General features: G+C 42.1%; 1 protein-coding gene across 1 annotated transcript in view; it reads left to right on the top strand.

Moving 5' to 3' along the window:
* Window positions 1-16,997, top strand: part of ano7 (anoctamin 7) — a 39,430-nt gene extending 22,433 nt beyond the window's left edge. Inside the window, exons 13-24 of the mRNA XM_078167429.1 lie at window positions 566-703; window positions 1,216-1,311; window positions 2,887-2,989; window positions 3,597-3,708; window positions 4,528-4,582; window positions 8,087-8,184; window positions 9,099-9,280; window positions 9,382-9,587; window positions 9,674-9,813; window positions 11,681-11,771; window positions 11,899-12,018; window positions 15,001-16,997. Of these exons, the coding sequence (XP_078023555.1) occupies window positions 566-703; window positions 1,216-1,311; window positions 2,887-2,989; window positions 3,597-3,708; window positions 4,528-4,582; window positions 8,087-8,184; window positions 9,099-9,280; window positions 9,382-9,587; window positions 9,674-9,813; window positions 11,681-11,771; window positions 11,899-12,018; window positions 15,001-15,150 (1,491 nt within the window). The 3' untranslated portion in view covers window positions 15,151-16,997. The remainder of the gene's footprint in view (window positions 1-565; window positions 704-1,215; window positions 1,312-2,886; window positions 2,990-3,596; window positions 3,709-4,527; window positions 4,583-8,086; window positions 8,185-9,098; window positions 9,281-9,381; window positions 9,588-9,673; window positions 9,814-11,680; window positions 11,772-11,898; window positions 12,019-15,000) is intronic.
* Window positions 16,998-19,217: the final 2,220 nt, after the last annotated feature.

Below are 19,217 nucleotides of genomic sequence, written 5' to 3'. Positions count from 1 at the left end.
TGTCAGCTTCTTTCTGGGGGCTTTTTGGGCACCAAAGGCAGGGTGTTTTGTAGTCACATGTCTGTCTTTCTTCAGCATTAAACAGAGGTGTTTTGTAGCAACTTGTTTGTCTTTTTCCAGTGGCTTTTTCGGAAATAAACGCCGTTGTTTTGTCGCGACCAGTTGTTCTTTTTCCACCAGGGACAGTGCCACAGAAAGCAATTGTCTTTTATCAAGACATCGCTTCTCTTCCAGTGGGAACTGTGTGTTTGGGCCAAATCATGATCACACATTAACCACACGTTAATCACAGCATTGCTGAAACATGAAGTTTGACCGTATCTGCTACATAACAATATGCAGATGTAACGTATCCTTGTTTTACAGGAACATACAAACATTATTACAGGTGTTCTGATTCACACTGATGTTAAAGATCTCTAAAACTAATATTATCATTATGAATATATGCCCAACACTCACATTAAGGCGACGTCACATCATCACATGATCAATAAATATATAAACATCTTGGGTTGCAGGGGTTTCTGGGAGATCATGACTGTCATCCCTGTGTCCTCCACAGGAGCGTCCTCGTCCAGAGTTCACGGCCTTGGCGCCAATGACCACGCGGAACCCGGTGACCGGAGCAGAGGAACCATACTTTCCTGAGAGTAAACGCATGAACAGAACTCTGACTGGCTGCATGGTCATCGTCGTCATGGTGAGTCTCCTGACCTTTGACCCTTAACCTTTGTGTTCTCTGACGCTGGGACATTCTGGAAGGTTTCCTCCACAACATGGAGCAGTGGGTGGAGTTTAAAGATGGAGTTCCTCTTAAAGTTTTCCTATGAGAAACAGCTGGTGTGCCGATTGGTTGTGATGTCACAGGTGTGACCGGTCCGTACACTGGTCAATCTGTGTTGTTGACGCAGGAGTTACTGAGTGAATACACTGATGCGTGTCAACATGATATCTCAAGAACGCCTCAAGGGAATTTCCTTGAATTTGGCACAAATCTCCACTTGGACCCGACGATGAATTGATTAGATTTTGATGGCCATAGGTTACAGGTCAAGGTTACTATGACCTTGCGTCTGTCTCATTCTTGTGAATGTGATAGAATTTTGTGGTCAAAGGTCAAATGTATTTTCAACGTACAAGAATATAAACATCATTATAAGTTTAACTCCTCCTCAGATGTGGATAGCATTAAGGTGAACATTATGTGTGCAGGTTGTGGTCGTGCTGATGTTCCTCATCGCCATCATTCTGTACCGCACCATCCTCAGAATCATCATCTACAAGTCCAACAGCTTCTTAACCTTCTCTGTGAGTACAACACCACACGCCTTTAAATCTGTGTCAGGGTTCATACAAACATCAGAAACTCCTGGACGCCACCTTGAGGGACGCCACCTTGAGGGACGCCACCTTGAGGGACGCCACGAGGTCACGTTTATACCTCTGAGCAGACGATAGCTGTGGCTGCAGCCATGTTCTGTCTGTTTGACCATCCCGTTCATGAACACAGTATCTCATGAACTTTTTTCCAAATGTGGTACAAACATCCAATTTGACTTAAGGATGAACTTTTCATAATTTGGTGGTCAAATGTCAAGGTCACTGTGACCTTGCATTCATCTCATTTCATGAAAGTGATATTTCAAAAAGGTCCTGAGGATAATTTGGCACAAATGTTCATAAGGACTCAAGGATTAAGTGATTCAGATTTAGTGGCCAAATGTCAAAGGTCAAGGTCACCATGATTTTGCATTCGTCTCATTTGCATGAACGCAATATCTCAAAAAGGCCTTGATGGAATTTCTTCAAATTTGGCACAAACATCCACTTTGAGTCAAGAAAAGTTAAGGCCACTGTGACCTTGTCTGTTGCATTCTTGTCAACACATTATCTCAAGAATGCTTTGAGGGAATTTCTTCAAATTTGGCACAGACGTTCACTTGGACTCAACAATGAAGTGATTCAGATTTAGCAGCCAAAGGTAAAAGGTCACTGTGACCTTGCATCCATTTCACTCTTGTGAACACAGTATCTCAAGAAGAACTTGGTGGAATTTCTTCAAATTTGGCACAAATGTCCACTGGGACTCCTAAAAGATTGATTAAAATTTAGTGGCCAAAGGTCAAAGGTTAAGGTCACCAGGACCTTGCATTCAACTCATTCTTGGGAACGTGATATCTCAAGACTATCTCAAAACACCTCGAGGGAATTTCTACATATTTTGCACAAACATCCACTTTGAGTCAAACATGAAAAATATTAGAATTTGGTGGACAAAGATTAAAGGTTAAGGTCACTGTGACCTTGTCGGTTGCAGGAATGTGAATGCAGTATTTCAAAACTCTTTGAGGGAATTTCTCCAAATTTGGCACAAACTTTCATTTGGACTCAAGGATGAAGTGATTAAGATTAGTGGCCAAAGTTCAAGTTCACTCTCACCTTGAGATCCATCTCATTCGCGTGAATGCAATGTCTCAATTACACTTTGAGGGAATTTCTTCAAATTTGGCACAAACATCCACTCTGTGTCAAGGATGACCTGAACAGAATTTGGTGGGCAAAGCTCAAAGTCACTGTGACCATTTCTTTCTCATTTCATTAAAGCAGTATCTCATAAAGGCCTAGAATTTCCTCAAATTTGGCACAAACGTCCACTTGGACTCATGATTGAACTACTTGCAATTTGGTGGTCAAAGGTCAGCTTCACTGTGACATCATCATGTTTTCACAGACATGGATGGAAACTGTCAGACAAACTTTACTGGTGGGCGGAGTCATACGACCAAGAGGTGCTGACTGGAGTCGTTACTTATTTAATATTAACCTGATTTCAAAAAGTGTGTGTATGTGTGTATGTGTGTGTGTGTGTGTGTGTGTCTACAGGCCGGGAGGATAGCCAGTATCACAGGATCTGTGTTGAACCTGGTGGTCATTCTCATGTTGTCCAAATTTTACACGTCGCTGGCCCACATACTCACACACTGGGGTGAGTCACATCTTCCTCCTCTCCCTCCTCATCCTCAGCTTCACACTTTTATAAAAGAAATAATTTTATCTGTTAGTCTGGTCCTGATGAAAGCAGACATTTAATTTTGTTTTTGGTCTGAGCTCCAGTTTGGTTTTGTGTCTTCGTTCAAAAGATTTTACTGATGAATTTTTTTTCTTGTAGCTTTTATTCACAATTTTAATTCAGTATTTTCCTGGAGTTTAAGAGGTCGATTATTGATCATGTTTAATAATAATAAAGTCCCAGTGTCCTCAGATGAGTACTTCCTAATGAACAGCGTCTTATCTTGTTCCTGTTGCTGAAAATGGTCAACTTTGTTGCCATATCAAACTACAAACATTATTAATCATAAATAAAGTTTGAACCATAAACTGCGGTCAGGTTTTGGACCTCGTCCACCTCTGTCTTAGGATCGGCTGCAGCCTGTCACAGCAGAGATGGCGGCCATCTTGTTTTTACATGGATCAGCGTGTTGTAGTCTCACTGTCACCAGAAGGGACAGAAAGTGTCCACGAATGAGGACAAGACGTCTGAGTGTGTGTGTATATACACACTGTTCATGTGTGTGTTTTGTTGTCTCTGTCAGAGATGCATCGCACTCAGAGTAAATATGAAGACATGTTCATCCTCAAAGTTTTCATCTTCCAGTTCGTCAACTTCTACTCGTCTCCGGTTTACATCGCCTTCTTCAAAGGCAGGTGAGAACTGCTGCTTCTTCTTCTTCTGTTTTCAGCCGTCCCTCCCATCTCATTTCATCCCTTTATTTTTTGTCTTTCGTTTTCTTCGTACACATTTGTGGTCGACCTGTTCTCATACTGAAGTTGTCACCACCGCCGCTTGGTCAGTGATTTGTGTGTCCTGTGTCAGCGTGGGTTTCCTCCAGGTGCTCCGACATGTTCTGTGTGTCAGTCCTGTGATAGTCTGATGACCTGTCCAGGGTGAACCCCGCCTCTCACCCAGTGTCAGCTGCGATAGGCTCCACCCCCCCACGACCCCTAACAGGATAAGTGGTTGCAGCAAACGACGTCCCTGAACGTCAACAACAGACGCACTCAGGATACCCAGCGTGTTACATGTAGCAGTCAAAAGTCCAGTGACCAGGCGGCGATGTGTGACGAGTCAGGATGAGAACGTGTTGTTGGTGATCTCACTGGGCTGAAACAGGAAGGACTCAGATTCTCAGTTTATACTTTCAAAGTAAAACCAATCTAATGAAGCTGCAGGCTGAGGTTTCCTCAGCTGGTGTGAACTCTGAACTGAACAAGTCAAAAGCAGCAGTGAGGCTGAAGGTGGAGCCACAGCGCCGCCTGCAGGCTGATGATGAAAACATCCAGAACCAACTGTTTGTCTGAACTGCTGCAACCAAACATGATTCAAACCCTCAAACCTTTATTCCTCAGTTCTGAAAGTTTGTGTCTGTGAATGAAGCAGCGGACATGTTGAACCGTATGATGCTGACTGACAGAGAGGAAGAGCTTCATCATCTTCAATCAGCTGCTTTGTTTGTGTCTCCTCAGGTTCATCGGTTACCCTGGAAACTACCAGACTCTGTTTGGAGTTCGTAACGAAGACGTGAGTCAGTCACACTGTGGTGCTGATGATGATGATGATGATGATGATGATTTCCTGTTTGTTTTCCCCGTCAGTGTTTCAGTGTCTTAAAAACACTTCAGCCTGACGTGGTGTTGAACCGTCAGCCGTGTGACGAGAGGTTAAAACACTCAGTCAGGTCTGCAGCTCGTTAACTCTGAAGTCTTCTGGATTAAATATTCCTAAATTTTCATTTGTGAGGTCGTTATTATTAATAATAATAATAATGATAATACATTATACTTATGTAGCGCTTTTCAAGGCACTCAAAGACGCTTTACAAATTCAGAGACAAAACAAAAAAGTTGCAGTACGTGTTGCAGTGATGAGTGGGGGAGGGGCTGGAGAGCAGGCCTGATTTAAGAACAGACATCCTGCGGTCGGCTGATGAAGATCGTTGTTTGCATGACTCACAGAACAGAACACTGAGTCACTTCCTGACCTCAGCTTGTGCTGTGTTTGTTTTGTACTCGGAGGTCGGAGGTCGGAATACATCAGTTGTCGCATTTTAGTTGACGACGGTGGACAAGTCGGAAAAAGACATGGACGTCAGCAAGAAAGCCTTTGTTGCCCTTGAACTTTCGGAGTATAGACAGCTTCAAAACCATCATGCACTCCAACTGATGAACGCCGCAGATGAGGCTGACCTGATGTAAAACAAATAAGATAAAGTTGCTGTAAACAGTACTCAGGTCCTGTTTAGACGACGGTTTCTCTAAAAACGGAAAAGTCTGTCCTTTGCGTTTTAAAAAACTTCTGCGTTTATATGACAACGTTATTGAAATGATCTCCGTTCACACGGAGCCGCAAAATCTACTGGAAACGCTGTAGCATGCACGCCAGGCCAATGGGTGGCAGTGTAAATTTGCAAAGCAACACCACAGCATGACGCCATGCACCTGCACTGAAGCGCCTTCCTCTGCAGCGCCGTGATTACAAACCAAAACAAAGAAGACACAATGGTGAAAGCGTGCACAGATAACTTTGACTGGACGGATGACGAGGTGGAGTTGCTACAGTAACAGATCTTCACTTCACTTCAAATCAACAGGCTGAGCAGCACAAACAGAGCTCAGCGTTGTTGTTGTGACGGTCGGCGTGCCTAGTGACTGGAACCATAATGCACATGTGCGAAAAGTCTCCGTTTTCAGAGGAACTGCGTATTGCACGTTTACATGACAACGGAGATGCTGCCGTTTCCAAAAAGTTGCACTCTGGAACCCGTTTTCAAGATGTTGCATTTTGAGGCACCCAAAACACCACTGCCGCAACTAAAGTTGACCGTTTTCAGTTGAAATCGTTGTCATATAAACGGGACCTTAGAAGAGTGTTTAGTCACTCTGTATGTGACCAGCAGCCATCTTGAATTTGTAAGTTGGGGTTGATGCGGTTGCTCTGAGTTTCTGAGTTGGAAATCCAATCTCAGGGTGCGTTCAAGTTTAAACTTCCGACTGGGAACTGGGAATTTCCGACCTCTGAGTACAAAACGAACGCACCATTACCTGCCACGCAAACATGGCCGCCATGACAGCCGCAGGAGGTCATTGTTTGCATGATTTTATCTGTGCCTCAGTGCAGGGGCTGCAGCCTCTGAACTGAGGCACAGCTGCTGTTTACGTCCCTCTGAAATAAGAAAAGCTACAACATTCATCCAGCAGAAAAGCTCCTGATGACATCACTGCGCTTTGTGACCTGCTGCAGCGCCGGAGGAATCAGTGATGAAACTACAGTACAGGCCAAAAGTTTGGACACACCTTCTCATTCAATGCGTTTTCTTTATTTTCATGACTATTTACATTGTAGATTCTCACTGAAGGCATCAAAACTATGAATGAACACATGTGGAGTTATGTACTTAACAAAAAAAGGTGAAATAACTGAAAACATGTTTTATATTCTAGTTTCTTCAAAATAGCCACCCTTTGCTCTGATTACTGCTTTGCACACTCTTGGCATTCTCTCCATGAGCTTCAAGAGGTAGTCACCTGAAATGGTTTTCCAACAGTCTTGAAGGAGTTCCCAGAGGTGTTTAGCACTTGTTGGCCCCTTTGCCTTCACTCTGCGGTCCAGCTCACCCCAAACCATCTGGATTGGGTTCAGGTCCGGTGACTGTGGAGGCCAGGTCATCTGCCGCAGCACTCCATCACTCTCCTTCTTGGTCAAATAGCCCTTACACAGCCTGGAGGTGTGTTTGGGGTCATTGTCCTGTTGAAAAATAAATGATCGTCCAACTAAACGCAAACCGGATGGGATGGCATGTCGCTGCAGGATGCTGTGGTAGCCATGCTGGTTCAGTGTGCCTTCAATTTTGAATAAATCCCCAACAGTGTCACCAGCAAAACACCCCCACACCATCACACCTCCTCCTCCATGCTTCACAGTGGGAACCAGGCATGTGGAATCCATCCGTTCACCTTTTCTGTGTCTCACAAAGACACGGCAGTTGGAACCAAAGATCTCAAATTTGGACTCATCAGACCAAAGCACAGATTTCCACTGGTCTAATGTCCATTCCTTGTGTTTCTTGGCCCAAACAAATCTCTTCTGCTTGTTGCCTCTCCTTAGCAGTGGTTTCCTAGCAGCTATTTGACCATGAAGGCCTGATTGGCGCAGTCTCCTCTTAACAGTTGTTCTAGAGATGGGTCTGCTGCTAGAACTCTGTGTGGCATTCATCTGGTCTCTGATCTGAGCTGCTGTTAACTTGCCATTTCTGAGGCTGGTGACTCGGATGAACTTATCCTCAGAAGCAGAGGTGACTCTTGGTCTTCCTTTCCTGGGTCGGTCCTCATGTGTGCCAGTTTGGTTGTAGCGCTTGATGGTTTTTGCGACTCCACTTGGGGACACATTTAAAGTTTTTGCAATTTTCCGGACTGACTGACCTTCATTTCTTAAAGTAATGATGGCCACTGGTTTTTCTTTAGTTAGCTGATTGGTTCTTGCCATAATATGAATTTTAACAGTTGTCCAATAGGGCTGTCGGCTGTGTATTAACCTGACTTCTGCACAACACAACTGATGGTCCCAACCCCATTGATAAAGCAAGAAATTCCACTAATTAACCCTGATAAGGCACACCTGTGTATATCACAAGACCTTTTCACTCCGCTCATAAAAATGATCATAACTCGGAAACTAAAACATGAAGTCAGGTCAGAGAACTGACGGAGTGTGAAGAAATATTTTATGTTTCTACGTTTAAAAATCTGTCCGATCAAAATATTGTTTTTTTATTTTATTTTATTTAAATCTGATGACAAAACATCTGATTTTTGCTTTTTTGAAAAATTAAAACAGTTCCAATACTTATATCAATTATTCTGGTTTATTGACTTCTATAATCTTTAAGTTCAGAAATGAAGGATTTGAATTTGTAGATGCTCCAGGAAATGACATCACAATCAGTAAAAATACGCCTGTAGGCTCTGTCACAATGTTCAAAGGGTTAAAGTGTGTGTGTGTGTGTGTGTGTGTGTGTGTGAGAGACAGTGTGGAGCAGGTGGGTGTCTGATTGAACTGGCTCAGGAGCTGCTCATCATCATGGTGGGAAAACAGCTGATCAACAACGCCCAGGAGTTCATCTGCCCGTAAGAGTGCGCACACACACACACACACACACACACACACACACACACACACACACACACACACAAAACAAAAACAAGGTTATAACTTCCATTTTAGTGTAGAGCGTCAGACTGAATTTACCAACGCACCATGTCAGGTCACTCACTCTCCGGGACCGCCAGTGTTACTTGAATAAGTAAACACTGACCAACGGGACCAGACTGGCCGACCCGTATGCTCTCACTCAGTGGATGGATGATGTCACAGGAAGCCAATCTTACAAAGGAGGACCACACTTGTTTGTTTTGCTATGGAAGCTAACGTTAGCTAATGTGCTAAAAAGTTAGCGTTGCAGAGAAATCCAATCTTCCTCTTAATCCCTCCCCAGTTTCTGATGAGGTGGACATGATAACCCTTAATACACATAACCTTATTCATCCCTACAACAGGAAATACTTTAGATCGTATCTGGTGCAAAGAATCTAACGTGAACGAGATGCTAATCTGTAAATGGAATAACTTCTGAGAATGAGATCATAACAAACAAAATATCTTGTGAGAAGAAAAAACTTAAAAACTTTATGCAGTGATTTTTGTCTTTACGTCGTCAAAGTTGTGTCACAAAACAAAGTCATGTGACCTCATTTATAAAACTTTGTTTAGGATCCAAACTCAAATGTACGTTCAAACAAAACAAAAATTCATCAGCTTCTACAGTCGGGCGTCCTCCTCACCGTCATGTCCCGTGTCCAACATGTTGGTTATCATGGGTCACAGTTTCTCCATCAGGTCTGTTTTCATACATCACGACTTTAGCGTGTGAAGTGGCGTCCGCCTCTGTCAGGCCCCGCCCCGTTCATACGCAGTGTTTATAAATGTCTGATAACAGATCCGACTCTTCTCTAGCTGAAACTGACGGCTCATTATTTGGCAGGAAGCTGAAGTCATGGTGGCAGAACAGGAAGACGGGTAGTCGGCTGAAGGAGGTGAAGAAGGAGGAAGGAGTGGAGGCTCAGAGGGAGGTGAAGGGGGAGGAAGAGGAGGAGGTGTCTCCCTGGGAGGCAGATTACCAGCTGCTGGTGTGTGAGGGACTCTTCAGCGAATACCTGGAGATGGGTGAGTCTGATTTCTACTCCTGGAGCTGCCGGGCGGGTGGTGTTAACATTGAGGGGTTTATTAAATGTCATCCTCTTCCTCCTCCTCTTCCTCCTCCTCAGTGATTCAGTTTGGTTTCATCACCATCTTCGTGGCGGCGTGTCCCCTCGCTCCGCTCTTCGCCCTCTTTAATAACTGGGTGGAGATTCGTTTGGACGCTCAGAAGTTTGTTACTGAATATCGCCGCCCAGTGGGGGAGCGCGCTCAGGACATCGGCATCTGGTTTCCCATCATGCAGTTCATCACACATGTGGCCGTCCTCTGCAACGTGAGACTCTGTTTTTCTACCTCTGTGAGGACCAGGTCCACATTTATATCACCAACAAATCACATCCTCCGAACCTGTGTCTGCAGGCGTTTCTCATCGCGTTCACCTCGTCCTTCGTACCCCGTCTGTACTACCGCTACACCAGAGACAGCACGCTGAGCGGCTTCATCAACTTCACTCTGGCAACATCACCACGCAACTACAGCCGTGAACACACACCCTGCAGGTAGGCAACATCACTGCAACACACCCTGCAGGTAGGCAACATCACTGCAACACATCCTGCAGGTAGGCAACATCACTGCAACACATCATGTAGGTAGGCAACATCACTGCAACACATCCTGCAGGTAGGCAACATCACTGCAACACATCATGTAGGTAGGCAACATCACTGCAACACATCATGTAGGTAGGCAACATCACTGCAACACACCCTGCAGGTAGGCAACATCACTGCAACACACCATGCAGGTAAGCAACATCACTGCAACACATCCTGCAGGTAGGCAACATCACTGCAACACACCCTGCGGGTAGGCAACATCACTGCAACACACCCTGCAGGTAGGCAACATCACTGCAACACATCCTGCGGGTAGGCAACATCACTGCAACACATCCTGCGGGTAGGCAACATCACTGCAACACACCCTGCGGGTAGGCAACATCACTGCAACACACCTTGCAGGTAGGCAACATCAGTGCAACACACCCTGCAGGTAGGCAACATCACTGCAACACACCCTGCAGATAGGCAACATCACTAACGTTTAAATATTTGAACTGAAACACAGTTACTGTTGATCATGTTGTTGATATCCGTTTTTGATGTTGTTGTTGTTGTTGATGATGGAGTTGCTGTTGTTGCTGTTGATATCGTCATTGATGATGGTGTTGTTGATAATGATGTTGTCAATGTTGCTGTTGTCACAGTTGTTGTATTTGTTGTTGATGTTGTTGTTGTTGATAATGTTGTTCTTGTCGTTGTTGTTGATATTGATGTTGATGATGATGATAGTGTTGTTGATGGTGGTGTTGTTGCTGTTGCTGTCATTGTTGATGTTATTGATGTTGTTGCTGTTGTTGTTTTTGTTGTTGATAATGTTCTTGTCGTTTTTGTTGATGTTGTCCTTGTTGATGGTGTTGATGATGATGGTGTTGATGATGATGGTGTTGTTGTTGCTGTTGATATCGTTGTTGATGATGGTTTTGTTGATAATGATGTTGTCTTTGTTGCTGTTGCTTGTTTTTGTTGTTGAGATTGTTGTCTTTGACAATGTTGTTCTTGTCACGTTTTTGATGTTGTTGTTGATGATGGAGTTGCTGTTGTTGCTGTTGATATTGTCATTGATGATGGTGTTGTTGTTGATAATGTTGTGCTTGTTGTTGATGATGTTGTTGCTGATATTGTTGTTGATGTTTTTGTTTTACTTGTTTTCCTTGTTGTTGTTGCTGCTGCTGTTGATAATGTTGTTCTTGTCATTGTCGTTGGCATTGTTGATAATGGTGTTGTCCTCGTTGTTGATATTGTTGTTGATGATGTTTTTGTTTGGTTGTAGTTGTGGTGGTGGATGTCTTGTTGTTGTTGCCTTTGTTGATGTTGTTGTTGATGATGATGATGTTGTTGCTGATGTTGTTGTTTCTTATGTTGTTGATAAATGTTGTTCTTGTCGTTGTTGTTGCTGTTCTTGATAATGTTGTTGTCTTTGTTGTTGTTGATATTGTTGTTGTTGTTGCTGATTCTGATTATTGATTATGACAATGATGTTGTTGATAATGTTGTCTTGTCCTTGTTGTTTCTGTTATTGTTGTCCTTGTTGATAATATTGTTGTTAATATTGTTGTCCTTGTTGTTGTTGTTGATGGTATTAATGTCATTTATATTGTTGATGTTGTTGTATTGTTGTCTATATTGTTGTCATCCCTGTTGTTGTTATTCTTGTTGTTGTTCTTGTTGTTGTCCTTATTGTTGTCATCCTTGTTGTTTTTGTCATCGTCCTTGTTGTTGTTGATGTTATTGTTGCCCTTGTCTTTGTTATTCTTGTTGTCCTTGTTGTTGTTGTCCTTATTGTTGTTGTTGTCCCGTGCAGGTACCGGGGTTTCAGAGATGAAAACGGCGAATACCTCCCGGAGTACTTCCACCTGCTGGCCATTCGCCTGACGTTCGTCATCGTGTTCGAGGTCGGTGTTTGTCACGTGACGGATGTTTGATGAGGTTTTGTTAATGAGCGGGAGGTTTGTGCCGGGTGGGCAGAGTTACTGCTGAGTGACATGATGAAGGCTCCTCCTCCTCCTCTGTCTTTCTCAGCATGTGGTGTTCCTCATCGGGCGTCTGATCGACCTGATGGTGCCTGACATCCCCGAGGAGGTGGAGATGAAGATGAAGAGGGAGCACTACATGGCTAAAGAGGCGCTGGCTGAGAACCAGGTACAGGAACACCGAACCTGACGTGCTAATAAAAGACACTCGCGCAGTTTGTGTTGTTGTGTTTATTTTATTCTTGTTTGTTCTGACAGGAAGTCAGAGCTGATCGGATGTCATGTGTGAGTTTTCATTTTACTAACATGAATGTGTGAATCCTGGGATAGCGAGGTGATGACACCTTCTAAAAATAGACGGCAGGTACGAGGAGAATAAAACGGGGCCCAGTGTGGAGCCCTGTGGTTCGCTACAGGAGATGGTGCAGAGGAAGAGGACATGCTGTCGTTTGACACAGAGGCAGACTGATTTTGTATGTAGGAAGCAAACCACTGTAGGTCAGTCCCTGAACGCCAACAACACGCTCAAAGCGTCAGAGCGGATCCTTCGCTATCCTACGATTTGCAAATCTGCTTTTCAAACATTTTTCAGGATTTTAGAGTCACAAAAACTCAGAAAAGTTTATACCCTTGTTTGAATGAATTCTTCTCATTTGATGGAGTGGTTTGGGCTTGTGCATGACACGTCAGCTCTGTAGTGCCTCCTCATCACCTGCAGCCTCTGAATGAATTTTTGACGCCCTTGGTATCCTTAAAAATTTAAAAACTTGTCTCACACATCAAAACACTCAGATCAGCCTCTTCCATCAGCCTCATTGTGCCCTCTGCCCGTCTGTCCACCACAGGGTCCAGAGCCTTCAGCCGCTCTGCCCACCGCCTCTTGAACTCCCTCCCTCCTGACATCAGGAACATTGACTCAATATCCATTTTCAAATCCCGCCTGAAAACCCACCTTTTTAAACAGGCCTATTCTATTTAACTTCACCTTTTACTGTGTTGATGTTTGATGTGTCTTTTAGCCCTTTTAAATTTAATTGTCTTTTACTTGTTCTGTAAGGTGATCTTGAGTGCCTTGAAAGGCGCCTTTAATGAAATGCATTATTATTATTATTATTAAACAGGAACGTAAAGTGATGGGGCTCAGTGTGTGTAGCAGCTCCATAGCACCCCCTAATGTCTCAGTTGGGACAAAGTTCCTCAGACTTTTATCAAATTTGGCACGCACATTCCTCTCATCAGTTCAGACATATTTCTCAATAGCTTTCACTAGCTCCGCCCACCCCGAAGTCAGCCATTTTGAATTTTGTGCATGTATTTTACGCAAACGTTTTCATATCCTCTCAGAGGGTTCATCAGACTGGTTGGCGGTATAACCCTCCGACTAATGTTAGACTTAACAGCGGAGAAATAATCGATGGTTTGGATGATGATGTCGTAGGTCATGTGACAACAAGCCACTTCGAGCATGTTAAGGTAAGGAACTTCATGAAAGTCGTCCGAGAGGATTCAACAGATCCATCTTAAATTTGGGCAGCAGAACTTCAAGACCTTCAGGAAGCAAACTTGTCAAACAGTGTGATGCCCTGTTTCCACTGAGCAGTGCGGTTCAGTTCATAGTTTCTGTCTCCACAGTGTAAAGTTGTGGATGGTCCCAACAGAAGCGTTTCTTAGCGTCCCCATGTTTGGTCCCCCCTCTGTTGGGGTACCTAGCACACAGATCTGGTACTAAAAGGTGGAGCTAGAAACCCTGCAGTCTGATTGAGGACTGATCACACCTTAAATTTAATCTTTTTTTTTTTTTTTTGGAAGTTTTATAAAAAGAATTGAACATTTTTTGACACCTTTTTCTGACTTTTTAATCATATTTTTCTGACATTTTATTAACATTTTTTTGGATATTTTATATTTTATTGGACATTTTATCAACACATTTTCCGACATTTTACGAATACCTTTCAGACATTTTATCAACGTTTTTTGAACATCTTATTCATTTTTGTTCTAATTAATTTTCCCGACAATTTACTAACATTTTAGGATATTTTAACAACCTTTTGGGCACTTAATTTACATTTTTTTCTGACATTCTACTAATATTTTTCCGACATGTTATCAACTTTTTTTTAGACATTTTATTAACTTTTTTTCTGGCATTTAATTAATGTTTTTTTTTTTTTACATTTAAGTAATATCTTTTTGGATATTTTATATTTTATTGGACATTTTATCACTTTAATTTTTCTTTTAATAAACTTTTTCCTCAACATTTTTTTTTTTTTCACATTTTATTAACATTTTTGGTGACAAAAACTTTGACCATTCCATTAGTTTTTATTTTCTCTCTTGGATGACAGACACTTTTAGTAATGAATGGATCTTCAAGTGTTTATAATATAGATTCATTTGGACTGGATAATGTGATCTGCATTTATTCTAATCCTCACTTGGCAGAGGGTCGCTCCTGTGGGCTAATACTACTACTACCTGTAATAATACATTTAATTTAAAAGGTGTCTTGCAAAACACCAAAGGTCACCTTACTGAGTTACATTCACTACATTCATCTATGAACATTCACTGTTCACTTACACTGGATTCTGCCAAATATGCAAAGAAGACATATTTGAGACACAGCTGCACTTCCTAACAGAATGCACAAACCTCTAGCCTGTCCCAACAGAATATTTCCTGAACTTCAGACAGCGCTCCCAATTTATCAACGCTCCAGTTTGTGTCAGAGTGCGCTCCCACACTCACAATGAGTGTTTCTGAACGCACCACTCACATCATCTTCCTCCATCGTCTAAAACAAGACAACACAACTTGTTAGCTAGCGCTAGCTCATGTCTGTGGAGAACTGTTTTGCCTCCAGCTAAGCCCCGCCCACCAACAAACATCACGCAGTTTACTAACAGTAAAAGGGTGTATTGAATGTTTTATTGTTTGCACTCTAAAAACTGCACTTCTCCTTGTTAGTACTACCATGTACAGTGTGCTCTGTCAATACTTTCAGTGTGATCATGTCAATAAAGCCTCATTAAATTGAATTTTAATCCTGCCAGCACCTTCAACATGCGCGACGGAGCCTGCTCATCACTGCTCTCAGCTTTAATCTGACGCGTTTGACCTGTGTTGTGTTTTGTGTTTCTAGTCTTTGGGGAAATCCATGATTCCTAGTGAAAGGGATTCCTCGTGCAGCGACCTGCGACAGCGTCCATCTTTACGACCACCGCAGAGCGACTCCCCTCCGCCAAACCTGAAGGAGATCCCAGAGGAACCTGACCCATCAGAAAGGTGCTGAAATATGTTGCACAAGTGAACTCTGTGCTGGATGTCCTACCTCTGCCTCGACGTCCTGATCTACTAGACTGAACTTCTTACAATCGACCTCTCGGACAGCTCTATAAGACCACTGTGAGACCTCTTCAAGGTCTACAAGAACTGGGTTGAGTCTTACAAGTCCTACAAGAACATCGCAAGATCTAAAAGACCATTGTAAAAGACACTTCAAGACTGCTGCTGGATATGTAGAGATTCAACCAGACCAGATCTGGAAGACTCCTGCTTGACCTTTAGAACATCTACTAAGGTTGAGTTGAACCTCTACACATCCTTAAAAAGCTCTTCAAGAGGTCTACAAGACCTTCAGCACCCCCTCCACAAAGATCTCCACAAATATCTCCACGAGTGTCCTTAAAGTAAATGAGAGCTTTTCAAAGCCCCAAGATTTCTGCAATGTTTCCACGTGAGCTTTTCAAGAAGCCAACATGGCCTTGGTCCTGTGTTCTTTACTTACAAGACCTGTTTGTGACTTGGAGGAAGCCCACAAGAACAAGAACTTTAAAGAGCCCTAAAACCTTTCAGAAGGGTGCTATGAGACCCTTGGTGCACTTAGTGTTTGTGCACTTTTACAGGCTGCAACCTTTATGCCCCTGCACTGTCAGTAGCTGTGGCTGGAGGCATTTTATGTTCAGGTTGTCTGACCATCCCATTCTCATGAATGTAAAATCTCGAGAACACCTCATGGGAATTTCTTCAAATTTTGTCTCATTCTTGACAACAGGATATCTCAAGAAGGCCTTGACTGAATTTCCTTAAATTTGGCACAAACATCCACTTGGACTCAAAAACTGATTAGATTGAGTGGTTGGACATCACTGTGGCCTCACAAAACATTTTTGGCCATAACTCCAGAATTCATACGTTGTCCTCCTGAGGGATCAGGGTAATACCTGACACGGTGGACGTTCCCTCATTGTTACATATATTTATAAATTATATTTCACCGTATTTCAAAAGTTAATTCAGTGATTGAATCAAATATATATATATATATATATATATATATATATATATATATATATATATATATTTAAAAAGAACAGCTGTTGATGTTGGTGAATAGAAAATCCTTCACGTGCGCTGTCACTGCAGGAACCTTCAGGATGGAGCCACTGCAGCGCTGCTGAAAATGAAGTCTTCATTTCAGCTTTCCCAGATCTTCTCTTCTATGTGTCTTTTCTCAGAGAATAATTCAGCGTCATTAATACAAAATAAATTGTTTCATGATGGCCTTCAGCCTGACACCCAGCCTTCGTTGATCTGGTTTTATTATCTCATTAATCATTTTTTTGTCCAGTAGCAATGACTGATACGATGTGTGTCATTTATTTTTGTGCCACCACAATATGCCGTTTGGATTGTGTAATTTTTGCCAAATTAAAATCATTTTTATTCTTGTAAAGTTAAATCTGTTTTTAGATACTGTATGTTTAGATTCAGACTCTTTTCTGTTTTCTTAGAGGAACAAACTTTTAATCAAGTTTGTTGAATATTTAAACAGCCTTCGTGCATTTATTAACATGAATCATTATTTTTTGTGTGTTTGTGGTTCTTGAGTTGTTTAAATCGACAGTTTTATGGAGCCAGATCAAAGCCAAAGGTTTGATCATTTAAAAAAAATGAACGTACCTGAGAAACTGAAAGTTAAGTTTTGATCTTGAATTGTGAAATATACAATGGTGTATCTCAAACAAAAATAAAAAATGAATACATTAGTGAAGGAAACATGTTTTTTCAGGTGAAATAGAATTTTGATTCGGTTCTGAAATTCTTTTAAATAAATTATTTACACATTTTTCTCTGTTATATCTATTTTAATATTTGAGCTCTCTTTTTTTCCAGTTGCAGATTTAATGTTTTCAGATTCATATAATCTCCTGAAGGCAACAAGATCCCTCAACCCTCTGTGCAGATTAATCAATAATGAAAAGAGTCATCTCTGTTCAGAATATTATTCAGTCAGTGCTCCAGGAAGTATTCGGATCCTTCACTGCAGTAAAAGTACTAATACTACACTGTGAAAATACTCCAGTGAAAGTCCTGCTTTGAAAATGTGACTGCAGTTAAGAAATACTTTACTTAGACCTAAAGTATATGTATACGTTTAGGTAAAGTACATATCTGGAAAATGTATGCAAGTATTAAAAGTAAAAGTACTTAATGTTAAAATGTTTTGATCAACTTAATAAATCAAAAATAATTAAACTAATTCAATCAACTAATTGTTTCAGATGCACTTGTTTATTTTTATATTTTTGGTTTATGTGTAAAAAAAAAGTAAAGTAAGTCAAGTTATTAAAGAACTGTAGTGGAGTAAAACTAGAAAGCGGAATGAGATTAAAATACAGTTTCAGGTTTATACCCCAGTACTTACAGTGCCACCAGAAAGTATTCACACCCCTTCACTTTTTCCACATTTGGTTATGTTACAGACTTATTCTAACACTGATTAGAGTTTAGTTTTCTTTAAAGAAATCTACATAAAATATCCCATAATGACAAAGTAAAAACATATTTTCAGACATTTGTGTAAATTCATTGAAAATGTAAACATTTAAACATAATAGGTACATAAGTATTCACACGCTTGGCTTAATATTTTGTTGAAGCACCTTTGGCAGCAATCACAGCCTCAAGTCTTCTTGGGTACTGTATGTCTCTACGAGCTTGGCACGCCTGTTTTGGGGCATTTTCTCCAATTCTTCTCTGCAGATCCTCTCAAGCTCAGTCAGGTTGGATGGGCAGCGTCGGTAGACAGCTATTTTTAGGTCTTTCCAGAGATGTTCGATTGGATTCAAGTCCGGGTTCAAGGACATTCACAGGCTGCTCCTGAAGCTACTCCTCCTTTGTTATCTCGGCTGTGTGCTTCGGGTCATTGTCGTGTTGGAAGGTGAATCGACGCCCTAGTCTGAGTTCCAGAGCACTCTGGAGCAAGTTCTCTTGAAGAATCTCTATATGTGGCGACTGTCATCTGACCCTCTATGTGGACTAGTCGGCCTGTTCCTGCAGCAGAAAAACATCCCCACAGCATGATGCTGCCACCACCATGCTTCACAGCAGGGATGGTGTTAGCCAGGTGATGAGCAGTGCCTCTTCTTCTCCAGATATGACGCTCGCAGTTCAGGCCACAAAGTTCTATTTTGGTTTCATCACCCCAGAGAATTTTGTGTCTCCAGGTCTGAGAGTCCTTCAGGTGCCTTTTGGCAAACTCCGAGCGGCTGCCGTCTGGCTACTTTACCATAAAGGCCTGATTGGTGGAGTGCGTTAGCAATGGTTGACCTTCTGGATGCTTCTCCTATCTCCGCAAGGGAACGCTGGAGCTCCGCCTTGGTGACCATTGGGTTCTTGTTCACCTCTCTGATCAAGGCCCTTCTTCCCCGGTTACTCAGCTTGGTCGGACGGCCAGATCTAGGAAGGGTCCTGGTGGTTCCAAACTTCTTCCATTTCTGAATAATGGAGACCACAGTGCTTTTGTATCCTTCCCCAGATTTGTGCCTTGACACAATTTGGTCTCCGAGGTCTGCAGACAGTTCCTTGGACTTCATTGCTTGGTTTCTGCTCTGATATGCACTGCCAACTGTGAGACCTTATATAGACAGGTGTGTGCCATTCCAAATCATGTTCAGTCAACTGAATTTACCACAGGTGGATTCCATCCATTCAAGTTGTAGAAGCATCTCAAGGATGATCAGTGGAAGTCAGAAGCACCTGAGCTTAAGTCTGAGTGTCATAGCGTGTGAATACTTCTATTATGTTGAAATGTTTACATTTGTTATAAATTTACACAAATGTCTGAAAATATGTTTTTACTTTGTCATTATGGGATATTTTATGTAGATTTTTTAAAAGAAAACTAAACTAATCAGTGTTAGAATAAGTCTGTAACATAACCAAATGTGGATAAAGTGAAGGGGTGTGAATACTTTCTGGTGGCACTGTAGAAATGTTTTTCTTTGTCTTCCATCACTGGCTCTTTTCACACAGATAATACTGAGACACATCAGTCTCCATCAGCTTCAGTAAAAG

Source organism: Epinephelus lanceolatus, chromosome 4 (genome assembly GCF_041903045.1).
Source record: "Epinephelus lanceolatus isolate andai-2023 chromosome 4, ASM4190304v1, whole genome shotgun sequence".
NCBI classification, from domain to species: Eukaryota; Metazoa; Chordata; class Actinopteri; order Perciformes; family Serranidae; genus Epinephelus; species Epinephelus lanceolatus.
The sequence above is the reverse complement of the archived record's forward strand: the minus strand, read 5'-3'. Positions and strand labels throughout refer to the sequence as shown.